This window comes from Notothenia rossii, assembly GCF_949606895.1.
Source record: "Notothenia rossii genome assembly, chromosome: 2".
NCBI classification, from domain to species: Eukaryota; Metazoa; Chordata; class Actinopteri; order Perciformes; family Nototheniidae; genus Notothenia; species Notothenia rossii.
The window spans coordinates 88594358-88607080 of record NC_136904.1 but is presented as its reverse complement, the minus strand read 5'-3'; the positions used below and the strand labels follow the sequence as shown (position 1 = coordinate 88607080).

The 12723-nt window shown below is 39.9% G+C and overlaps 1 protein-coding gene across 7 annotated transcripts in view; it reads left to right on the top strand.

Moving 5' to 3' along the window:
• Positions 1-12723, top strand: part of zmym2 (zinc finger, MYM-type 2) — a 46124-nt gene that overhangs the window by 22598 nt on the left and 10803 nt on the right. For 6 of the 7 annotated variants that reach the window (XM_079663737.1, XM_079663733.1, XM_079663731.1 and 3 more), the window contains 11 exons: positions 1331-1493; positions 2549-2794; positions 4555-4705; positions 5662-5777; positions 6356-6481; positions 8360-8510; positions 9103-9275; positions 10738-10903; positions 11568-11587; positions 11892-12033; positions 12267-12388. In XM_079663737.1, coding sequence (XP_079519863.1) covers positions 1331-1493; positions 2549-2794; positions 4555-4705; positions 5662-5777; positions 6356-6481; positions 8360-8510; positions 9103-9275; positions 10738-10903; positions 11568-11587; positions 11892-12033; positions 12267-12388 — 1576 coding nt within the window. The remainder of the gene's footprint in view (positions 1-1330; positions 1494-2548; positions 2795-4554; positions 4706-5661; positions 5778-6355; positions 6482-8359; positions 8511-9102; positions 9276-10737; positions 10904-11567; positions 11588-11891; positions 12034-12266; positions 12389-12723) is intronic. The other variant, XM_079663732.1, reaches the window with a different exon arrangement.

Genomic DNA, 12723 nt, shown 5'->3' with positions numbered 1-12723 from the left:
TTTGAATTTAGCATTGTGCATGTAGCGACGCCCATTCACCAAACAAAGGGGGTTGTAACAATTAACCACATCTTTATGTTCAATTAAGTAAAGTTTTTTTAAATTTGAAATATTCTTAAAAAGAGATAAGATCTTTATTGATCCCAACACAAACATTTCCCAAATTGGGATCAATAAAGTACTATCTTATGTCTCTTATCTTATCTTATCTCTTTTTAAGAATATTTTTGCATCAACCAATTATTTATTATAGTATCTTCCTGCATGATGTCGACACAATTCTAATGAGGACATTTATTTTTTTGTTTTGTACGGTGTATTTGACAATCCATTTAAAAAAAATACACTTACACTAAAACACACTTAGAAGACATCAATGATATCAAAATAATATGACATGACTTTTTTGTGATCCTTGTAGTATTTAAATGAATTAAGGTATTCAATTAAATCTCAATTTAGATAAAGGTGTACCTGCATCTCAAAGCTTCAAAATGTTAATCAAACAATTGGAAACTGTCCTATTTTAACATTGACAAAACCATGATGATTATTTTTTACCGTGCTTTTATCGAGTCAATTCTGTCTTTTTCACTAATGTCATGGTAACCTCACTTTAAAGAGCAGAAACTCTGAGTCAGATAATAAAGTGGTCCAGCACACTGATTGGTGAGCCACAGCTAAACCTGGAGACCCTGTACCTCAGGCACTTACAGCGGTTATCCAGCTCCATATGAGACGATGACTCCCCCCCTCTGCACTCAGAATTCAAGCTTCTTCCTTCGGGCCGGAGGTTACTCGTCCCAAGGAGTAGAACGAAGCGGTATAAAAACAGTTTTATCCCAGCAGCTATTGCACAGATTAACACATCATAGGAGCGTCACACAGATGCCTATTTTTATTTATTTATTTAATTGTGAATTTTGAATGTCCATGTTTGTACTAGTGTTTTCCTTCTTAAAATGTTTTTCAAATATTTTGAGATTTGGTTGAGCAGGGTGTACGTGTACTTTTACTTGTCCTTTATTAGAGATGTGTCTGTTTGTGGTTGTGTTTGTTTTTAGTGTCAGGATGGAACCCTTGTGTTTTTTTCTCTGCAAACAGAATCTACCTACGGGTACAAATACATAACCTGAACCTGTTTCTATTATCATATGTAGATAGATCGATAAGTACTTTATGGATCCCAATTTGGGACATGTTTGAATTGCAGCAGAATAAAAATCAAGTCAATGTGCACAAGAGAAATGAAGACACAAGAAATAAGCAGTGTACTAACTGATGGACATTTGTTCTGTAAGTGTATCTCTGCCCTGTGTTGTGTTTTCAGGGACATCACAAACATGAAGGGGACCATCGTGGCCCAGGTGGACTCCAGCGAGGCGTTTCAGGAGTTCTGCAGCACGGGTTGTCTCGGAGCGTACGAGAACAAACAGAACCCGCCCAAATCAATCCTCAAAACCAAATGTACCGTCTGCGGCAAACTCACAGAGGTCAGTCTGTCTGAATACTCCTTTCCTTTCCTTTCCCCGTCACTCTCAATCAGAGCAACACATGCCTCTATGCTCCTCACAATGGAATGAATAATTTAGTAGTTGAATAAAGTCTAAAGAGTGAGAACCAGATGTGTGAAAGCCTGCAGCTGTTCTCGTCCGTACTGAAAGTATAATCATGGCTTAAGCAATCTCCAGGTGTTGGTAATAATCGGACTCCCTCCGGATGCACTACCTTACTAACGTCCTTAAATATAATGCAGTCCAACACACAGAGAGTAGAGTGTGTCCTATTCGTCACCCTTTCCTCTCTTTTCTCACCCCTTAATGAATGTTATCTTACCCTCATTTCATCGCCTCTGTCTCTCCTTTTCTTCCTCCTCAGGCCGCTTTCATCCAATATTTATACCTTTCTTCTTCCTCGTCTGCCTTCACTCTTCTCTTGTTCTCTCTCCTTTCTTGACTTCTCTTTTTTCTCCATTAGTAACATTCAGTTTGGTGTGTTACGGCCTCCAACTCAGTCTCCATGGCATCCTTGAACAAAACTAGTCTCAAAATTGGAGAGAATAGTTCCTCCCACTTCAAAATAAAGCCTTGGTCGACTAGTTGGTGGTTGTCCCAACTCCACAAGTGTATCCAAATTAAATTAACCAACATCCGTTACTTGAGAGCATTGCAAGACTTTCCAGCTCTCCCATTCAGTATCAATCTGTGGGATGTTTCTGCATCACGGCTAGCCAGTACTTCTGTCACATAGCAACCACAACCATCTGCATTTTTGCATCACTTATGCATACTTCTTGAATCATTTGCGTATAACAGCAATAGCAATGCCCCTATCAAACTACACTTGTGCTTTCAACAGCCTCTGAAATGTCTAAATTGACCAATCACAATCCAGTATTCAACCAAGCTGTCTAATAAAAGTCTATAGCCCCTATGACTGCGGCTGCTAACGTCAGCTAACGTGTTGCTTATGGTGTATCGGTCAAACAAACTCAAGTGTACGCTAACTGTGGAAAGGTAAATAAAGTAAAATTGTTCAACTCTTGCAGTTTTCCCTTCTGCATTTCTCTCCCTCTCCAAAGATCCGGCACGAGGTTAGCTTTAAGACTGTGACCCATAAGATCTGCAGCGACACATGTTTCAACGTTTACCGGCGGGCCAACGGGTTGATCATGAACTGCTGCGAGCAGTGTGGAGACTACCTGCCCTGCAGATCCACCGCCAACCACTTCCTGCTGGTGGACGGCCAACAGAAACGCTTCTGCTGCCAGAACTGCATCAGGGACTTCAAGCAGGTACTGTAGCTAACTAACTGTGTGTTCATAAAGGGTTACAGTAACCGAAGGATGCAAGTAAAATGGCCATAAATATTTCTAAATGGTATTGGTTGCAGTCTTTGAGGGGCGTAGGTGTGTTTATGAATGTACCAAAATAAAGTGTGTGTGTGTGTGTGTGTGTGTGTGTGTGTGTGTGTGTGTGTGTGTGTGTGTGTGTGTGTGTGTGTGTGTGTGTGTGTGTGTGTGTGTGTGTGTGTGTGTGTGTGTGTGTGTGTGTGTGTGTGTGTGTGTGTGTGTGTGTGTGTGTGTGTGTGTGTGTGTGTGTCAATCATTACAGCTGTGGTGACCCCCCCTCCTACAAGCAGCCAATGTACTACAGTACAATTATTAACCTGACCTCCTAAAATATGAAAAAAAAGTACATACCATTAATGGGGAATAAATATCCAATGATCATTAAATGAATGCAAAATGCTGCTCAAGTAATGAAGGTTTTTTCTAGGCTTTTACGGGGAATCCAGAGGAAGGACATCTTTAAATATCACTCAGTTAGATAGTTGTCGCTTGTTAATGTGTAAATGATGACATACAACAACAGATTATAGGTCAATAGTTTTTGAGCCTAGATCTAAAAACAGAAGAACAGATTAACCATGGATGAGTTTCAGCATATAACCAGTTTAACCACCAGGTTAAGTTTATATTTTTTAAGTCAAAGTGCTGTCTTTATGATGGCTGATTAAAGAAATCACCAACCAGTGTCTGTTCTAAACGTCCCAATATGTTTATGATCTCCAAATGAAGATTTAAGTTTAATTGGACATGTCTTTTTTATTTTAATGCAAGATCTCTTTTAAAACGTCCAGTAATCCTAATTTTACTGGATATTGTTGTGAATAAATTGTGTGGCAGAATAATATTAGCCGGAATTGTATTTGTTGCTTGGCAACACCAGCTTATTGGATATTACACTGATAAGAATAGAAGAATCTATGGAGTCTAATTCAAGTGTTATTAAATTCAGTGAACTATGAGCGGATGTTTGTCCAGCAATGAGCTCTCGTGTACAAGTACAAACGTTTGTGGATGATCTAATCCTGGCGGAGAGAAATTGTGAGCTTTTACATTTGTTATCTTTTCCATTTCCGACCAGCTATGTCGTCAACGTTTCTCTTGGAAATACACAACTGTTGACCGCTGGCAAACTGTCCACTCCTCTAATTAGAGAACATGTATTTTGTAGCAGCAGGAGATAAACTCTTAATGATGTTATGCCTGTCAGTTTTTAAACAACAAAGGGCTAAAAATCCATTTAGTAATTACAGATTTGCACACTGAGGGAAATGATATATCATCCACACACAGATATCATTGAATTATCCTTGTTGTACTGAGAGAATGATGTTTTGTGTCTCAGGGCGCATATTGAAGACTTTATCAGGTAATGCGATAATTATTAGATTTCTAGGCCTCATGTTGCTTCTCCTGGTCACTGTGATGATCGCAACGGTGCTCTAGGAGGACATTCAGGTGATAAGGTGGGGGGGGGGGGTTACCTTGGTTGCTGATTGGCTAATGGTTACACAAGCCAAAACATCGTTATGACATCACAAAGTGGCCAAAGTCTGATCAGCTCATTTTCAGACAGGTTTTTATGTAAATGGCACGGGACAAAAAGTGAGAGAATCTTTGTTCCTTTTATTTTAGCATAATAGGTGACCTTTTAATATAATCAAGCTGCTTGTTGTTCTGACGTCATGTCTCCCTCTCTGTCACAGGCCAACAGTAAGCTGGCGAGCTGCCTGACGTGTAAAACTCTGATCAAGACGGGCGAGGTGCTGCACAGCCTGGGGGCGTCCGGCACCATGGGCTCCTACTGCTCCGTCAACTGCATGAACAAGAGCAAGATGGCCTCCACCTCCTTCATCGGTGAGTCACACACAACAGCAAAAAAAAATTTAGTTGCTGTGACACAAGCCAATACTGAGAAATAAAAAGCCAAGTGGTCCGCAAGTTGTCCTTTAAATTCAAATGGATGCTCAAAGGATGAATATCTTTAGGCTTTAAAGGGAATCCAGAGAAAGGAAATATTTGAATATGAAAAAATAGGGCAATACATGCTTAAAAGTGAATGATGATACAAGTAGAGTTTCACATATCTTCTCAGCTGATGCACATTATTTTTAAAGTCTATCCTGCCGATACCGGTTGTCTCTATTTCTAAAAACTATAATTGACAGCATAGACCAACATTTTGTTTATGAAAAATGATAATTAAATGGTATGCATCACCCTTCCTAACACAGAAACAGCTTTTCTGAACCACATATTTTCAGGGATAGTACTATTATTTTTTCTAAGGTACATCCGAAACATTCTTTTCACTTTCTAAGTTCTACAATGCTCAATTTTCTTTTTACCGGAAAAGGACCTTCAGATGAAGTTCTGCTGATTTCAACAAATCCGTTAAATTATTCAGCAGATTTAACGACTCAAGGTTTTGTGGTGAAAGCTGCGCGTCTGAACGTTTATTTGTATATTTTCATGTTCAGATGATCGATAATTCGGTCGACAGAGGAGAATAGAAAAGCTGCTGTTAACCAGAAAACATCAAATCTATTACCAGGCATTTGATCTTCTGTAAAAGGACCTTTAAAACTAAATAGTGTGTGTGTGTGTGTGTGTGTGTGTGTGTGTGTGTGTGTGTGTGTGTGTGTGTGTGTGTGTGTGTGTGTGTGTGTGTGTGTGTGTGTGTGTGTGTGTGTGTGTGTGTGTGTGTGTGTGTGTGTGTGTGTGTGTGTGTGTGTGTGTGTGTGTGTGTGTGTGTGTGTGTGTGTGTGTGTGTGTGTGTGTGTGTGTGTGTGTGTGTGTGTGTGTGCGCGCAGCCTCAGAGCCTACGTGTCACTTCTGTAAGAGGAACTCTTTACCGCAGTACCAGGCCACGCTGTCTGAGGGAAACATCCTGAACTTCTGCAGCTCGCAGTGCGTCACCAAGTTCCAGGTGAGAGCCCTCTGACATTACAAACTGCTTGACGTGTGAAGGGAGAGAGTTCCAGAGTTGCTGAAAATATGCATACATACTAATGTTATGCAAAACATGTTGAAACAATTAGATTAATAACAACTTATTGATACTTGGTTTTAACTTGTGCCCCAATTTCTTTACACAATAATGCGGACATAAACTATACTTGATAAGAAATAAAAGTTGTGAAAATGAAACCCAGATACATCATTATCATTATTCTTATGAACAGCAGCTCCAAAAACATGTAACCGCTAAGGTTCCCTCAGTGGACTCCATGACCTAATTAGCTCATTAAGCACGACATTGCTACATTTACACTTTAACAAGAATGTTGCACTATGACTCTATCCCTGTTTACCACACACTTCTTATCATAACACCCACATACAAAGACAAGTTAGTGCGTTTAGAAATATTTGCAAGTCAATGTATGAATTAGATTAGTTAATGACCTCTGTAAGTACAACCACTATTGCGTTGGCCATTACACACGTTGGAGGTTGTTACACATGAACAGTTGTTCATTTTCTCTGTTTTATTTATTTTTCCAGAACACCACTCTTCAAACGGCCACCAACGGACAGGCGGCGCTCTCCACCAGAAACAACAGCGTGCAGCTGAAGTGTAACTACTGTCGAGGAGCGTTCAGCCTGAGGCCGGAGGTCCTGGAGTGGGAGGTGAGACCATCAGGAGGGAGAGATTTGTCATTTGTATTCAGGTATCATCAACGAACTGTCCCTTTTTTCACTTTCACTGAGTGAGGGGAATTTGAAGTGTGACAGCAGCAGAAGAACAAAAATGTGTACAGATGAATAGTAAGGTTACAAAAAAAGAAAAATGTGACTATACAAGAACCATTTAACGCAAAGTGACAAGGCAACTAGCACAAATACAATATGACCAGTGTACTTAAAGGGGACCTATCATGCAAAATGCACTTTTTGATGTCTTTTATACATAAAGATGTGTCCCCGGTGTGTCGGGGAGCTCACGCAGCGTCAGAAAATAAAACCCTCTCTCTTTTCCTTCGTACCAAAATCTCTAAAAACGGGGGAACAACGGAGCTGATCCAGATTTGCGTCCGATATGACGTAATATCTGAAATGTGGACCCACGGCCCTATCAGAAAGTTGCTATCAGAAACAATGCCCGACTGTTTTGGACGTAATATGGTCGGTGTTTACGTTAGCATCGCTAACACTCAGAGCTAACCTGTACTGGAGAGCATGTGTGTGAAGAAGCAGGAAGTAAAAAGGGAACTCACCTTGTGGTATAACCGGCAAGAGAGAAAGCCTTTGAGCTCCATACTGTTTCAGAAATAATCCTTGATAATCCATGATATGGCGTTTCATCACCGCAGCATTTAGTTTAGACAGTAGCTGCTGGGTCCCGCATGAGCTCAGACCCCTCCTTTTTTATTTTTATTTTAAAGCTTTATACCCGAATCAGCACTTTTGAAACAGGAAGTGAAATAGAGGGATATGAGGCATGGCTAGAATGGGTGATCTGTTTGGTATTTTGAGCAAAACACTTCCTAGACATGTATTTATATATCTGAGATCTATGCTATTGCCTAAAAATAGCGTGATAGGTGCACTTTACTGTTTTACACTACTAAAGTTTAAAGATGCTGAAACGTGTGTCTGCAACCAGTCAATGCAATACTTTAAAAAATAAAATACTTAAGGAAAACTGTAATTACTGGTTCTAGCTTCTCAAATGTGATAATTTTTTATTCCCCTGTGATCATAAATTCCAGTACAAATGTTTTGATTTTGGTTTTTTATAAATCAATGCATTGGTGTCAACTTGGACTCCTGGAAAGTTGTCATTTTTGACACTGACATTTTAGATTTGCATAAATGTTTTAAAATAATACAAATTCACTGGAACAAATATATTTTATAGACCTAACGATTAATCAGTTAAGTTAAGAAAATAATTGACGGATAATCAAGTAGTTAAAGTTGCAACTTAAGTCCAGCTTGGCTCAGGAATAAAGTGACGAGTTAAAGGTGGGGTAAAAAAATATATAAATAAAAGGTCAATTTCAGAAACTGGCTCGAGAAACACTTTTTGTTATATTCCATGGAATGCTCTTAACATCCCGATAGCAATTAATATATTAAATGCTTTGACAAAAAATCCATAAAAAAATATCATCTGTGGAAGCCGTGGCGCTGTAAAAAGCACAACCAATCATCTGAGCCGGCCCGGCTAAAATAACTGGATGGCCTACCTGCCTGTCAGCCTTCCATCTGTGCACAAACTTATCTCGTGCCCTCATTGGTCATGTGCACGTTCATGTGTGTTGGAGGAGGGGCTTTGTAAGGAAGTCTGAAGGAAGTGACAGATTTTTTCCGGCTGTGTATTTTCAAATTCTAGCGCACTCAAGCTGGTTTCTCCGAAATTACCTACCCCACCTTTAAGAAAACCTTTGTGTCAAAGCCGATTATAAAAAATAAAAATCATGCACAATGAGCATATACTTTATGTAATTGAATGTTTTCGACACAAGAGGTTCAATACATATATCCAAATGTGTGTTTGTTCAGGAAAAGGCGTACCAGTTCTGCAGTAAGACGTGCTGCGAGGACTACAAGAAGCTGCACTGCATCGTGACGTTCTGCGAGTACTGCCAGGAGGAGAAGACGCTGCACGAGATGGTCAAGTTCTCCGGAGTCAAGAGACCCTTCTGCAGCGAAGGTATCAATCTGCTCTCCTCTGGAGGACACTTCGTTAATCCGAGTCATTTTGAAGTAGTCAGAGACTGATCTCATGCAATGGAGAAAGCAAAAAGTGTCACATTAAATCACTTCATCTCCCATATTCACAATATCTCTCACGATAAAGGCAATATCCAAATGTGCAAACTATAAAGAACTAAACTATGAACTGTGCTTATCTTTGACCACTTAAAATGTATAAGTGCTTGGTATTTCTCCTCAACGTACCGTATGTTAATCCTGATGGCAGACAGGAGGTTTCCCACCTCTTAGGGATTTATTAATACACGTGCAACCACATTACTTTTATAGTACAATTAAATCTGTGTAAAAGTTATATAAAACAACTAAATATGCAGCGTGACGATTGGTTTGCAACGCCTGTTTGTGTCTTTGTGTGCGTGTTCAATACTTTTGTAGTGGTTTTTAGGCAATGTTTAAAAATGTTTGTATCTGTTGTTTAATATCCAGGATTTAGCTGCCTCTAGTCGAGATGGATTTCCTTTTCATTGACCATTTTCTTTGTCTTTCTCTTTCCTCCTCTTCTCTTCCTTTCCCCCCCCCCCCCCCAGGCTGTAAGCTGTTATTTAAGCAGGACTTCATCAAGCGCCTGGGTCTGAAGTGTGTGAGCTGTAACCACTGCAGCCAGCTGTGTAAGAGAGGTTTGACCCGGCAGCTCGGAGGCATGACGCGAGACTTCTGCAGCGAGGCCTGCGCCAAGAAGTTCCACGACTGGTACCACAAGGTATCATACTCACTGAAGCCTTTAATACACAAGTTATTGAGCCGTTTCCGCTCTACATCCTGAACTCCTCCCTTCGATGCAATGCACTTCCGTTTTGGCGGACTGGGTTTGTTTTGCTAGCTAGCTCCGTTGTGCCGACAAAGCACTGATATCGCAGAGACAAAGAGGATATAACAATTACAACATGAAGAAAAGTGGTTCGGGAACTACGTGTGCGGTAGTTGGTTGCAATCACTCGAGAAAGCACCTGAACGAGTGGTTAGATAGAGAGTGCTACGACCACAAACCAGCACCCAGCACCCAGCCATGTTGTTCATTAAATACAGATAAACACAACAAATACTGCATGCATTGTATTTTTTAATATTATATATGAATATTTTCATAGTGATGTAATTGTGTGGGCTGCTTTTATATTTTAATTTGTAATACCTGTTAGGATTAAACATGTGATCTTTCTTGTTGAAGCCATTTCTTTAGTTTCCTCTAAACAATTAATTAATTCAGTGTTATTTATGTACAGTATGAGCTTAATATGAATGATGAACTGTGTTAAAAGAAATTGTAGCACTCTAAGGAACATATGAAATGCAATAATGCAATAACAGTGCAATAATGAAATTAAATTACATCAAACTTTATTTTCACTCAAACAGTACAGGCACATATGATATATTGCACAGCATAAAGAGATCATGTAAATTGTGCATTATGTAAACAACAGACAACTGTTGGCTCCTGTGGGCATGACCTAAATAAGGCAGTTTATTTTGGTTTTATGCTGGGCCACGTCGTCATGTTATCCTCCCAGTTTTGCACTGAATTCGGGTGGGGGAGAGTAACGCCATCTCCAGTCAAAGAAGTAGAATCGTGTTCCCAAGCTAGCATCACTGTTAGCATCGAAATCGCTGTGTTTACACCAGTGCCCGTCTGACTGTTTACATCGGTTTACACCGACAGACGCTGTGCAAAAGACTTCCGGCGGAAATGAAGTGCATTTGTGTAGGGTTATGGCGCTACCCGTGGTTTGGCGCGTAAACTTGTCTATAAATGAACACACAAATATATCTGTCACAGCTTCCTTACTTAGTTTCCATCAAGTAGGGCTGCACGATTTGGGGAAATAATTGCGATTTTTCTGACAAATATTGCGATTCGATTTGCAATATTTGTTTTTAAGCGACCCAACAGAAGTTTATTGTAAAATGCGGCCATATCTCCGGCTAGGAGGCTAATATAACTTACTGGTTAAAAAGTGTGTCTTGATGGCGTCTTCCACACAGGTTGCCTATCTCTGTCTCTTAAGGCGCCGTGGGAAATGTAGTCTTTCATAGTCTTGACTACAGAGGTCACCATTAAGTGACAATATTCTGCTTTTTTTGATAAAATCTAAAGACTGGCTGTAACGATACCCCTGCAGGAATATGTTTTTGTGTCCTGAAGTTCCTCTTGTCTCCACCAGGCGGCGAGGTGTGACTGCTGTAAGGTTCAGGGGAGCCTGACGGAGTCTGTGATGTGGAGGGAGGAGATGAAGCAGTTCTGTGATCAGGACTGTCTGCTGAAGTTCTACCTGCAGCAGAACGACCCCATCATGGTCACACAGAAAGGCCCGGAGAACTGCACCGTGGGTAAGAACTCATTCAAAGTCAACTTTATTGTCAATCGTTCAGTTTGTGTGTTCAGACGGAGTGATCGAAATACCGTTTCCCACAATCCAGAATACAAAAATATGTATATCCTATATATACATAATCAACAGACACATGTATACATATGCACACATTAAGACATACATAAAAGCACCACACATATAGGAAAGGGTCTAGCCACTTCAATACCTTTGGGAAATGTACATTAGTGCAAGACTGTCCGTAGCAGCGTAAAAAGTGTTTGTGTGTTTGTGCACGTGTGTTTCCATTTCACCTTATCAAACAGGTTTTCATTACGTTACATTTGATTGAGCTGATGCTTTTATCAAAAGACACTTACAGTAAGTGCAACCAACCATGAAACACACTCCAAAGAGTTAGCACCCTGCAAGTGCATTACCTTTTAATTAGCCAAAAGATGTAAGTGCTATGTGCAGGATAGATATTTATTTGATTGTTAAAGGTGCAGTTTTCTTTTCCATGTAACAGAAAATATACGAGGGAAAGAATTCACTTTATCGAAAGGATATTTACACCAAAACAAATATCTTGTCTGCCTGCTTTATTTGACTATTTATATGTCAATCAAGATTTCTCCATGAGACATTAATGTTTTTTATTTTCCTCTCTACATGCTATGAAGCGCAAGGGGTCAAACTTGGGGTAAGTGAGAATTTTGGAATGTTTTATTTGAGTTTCTGAGACATCACTTGTTGCTTTGTCTGAATTATTTGTTGTGCATTCGTCTGCCAACATGTAAACAAATGTGTTCTAGAGATGTTGTGTGTCCACTTTGGATCTATTTGGTTAGCTGAGTATATTTTCTGCTTTACAAGACGTGTGTGTACTTTCTGTCCTTTTAGAAAAACATCATTTTATGGTTTAACTAAAGGTTGAAACCACATTTCTGTTTGCAATTGAACCTTTTCATTTGAATGTTTGTACTCTTGTCTCTGGCATGTTGCAGATGGTGAATCAGGGCACTCTGGCGTACGCTGGTGGAGGTTTGATGAGAGACGTGAAGAACAAGGCGGTGCTCTGCAAGCCGCTCACGCTCACCAAGGCTACCTACTGCAAGCCTCACATGCAGAGCAAACTCTTACAGACAGGTAAACAACCAGCTTACTTAGAAGTGTGCAAAAACTGAAGTAGTATTTTTCTTTTGGGTAGAATAGAATATTGGTGAGATAATGTTAGTTTGCATAAGGGAAATGATACGATGTAGAATTGGGGCATTTCTTCAGTTCATGCAGCTTTACCTACATAATCACAACTTGTTGACGCATCAGTAAACACATATGGATTTGCATATATAATGCTATCGGCATATGTGTGTCCACAGATGTAGACGATGGTGTGAAGAGGGAGTATATTCCTGTACCGATACCTGTGCCTGTCTTCATCCCCGTACCCATGAACATGTATTCCCAGTTCACCCCCACTCCATTCACTCTGCCTGTACCGGTAAGACATGACACACGCACTGATTATTCATGCTAAACGGCAACAAGACTTTAACATACAATAGAACAAATCTATAATAAACGTTAGAATAGAATAGAATCCTTTATTGTCTCTATACAGGTTCAATGAGATGAGTAGAGCTACTCCTTGCCATCAAAAATACAAAAAACAGACGTACAACATTCAGGAGAAGACACCATACAAACAACAAGCATTCATACTTCAATACGCTGATAAAGTTAAAGCGCAGGAATATATCGGTTTAAGTTATAACACAAGGCTTAAGGCTTAAGTGTCTGTTGTAAGGTCGAAAAGGAAACGCAAACATTAGGTTA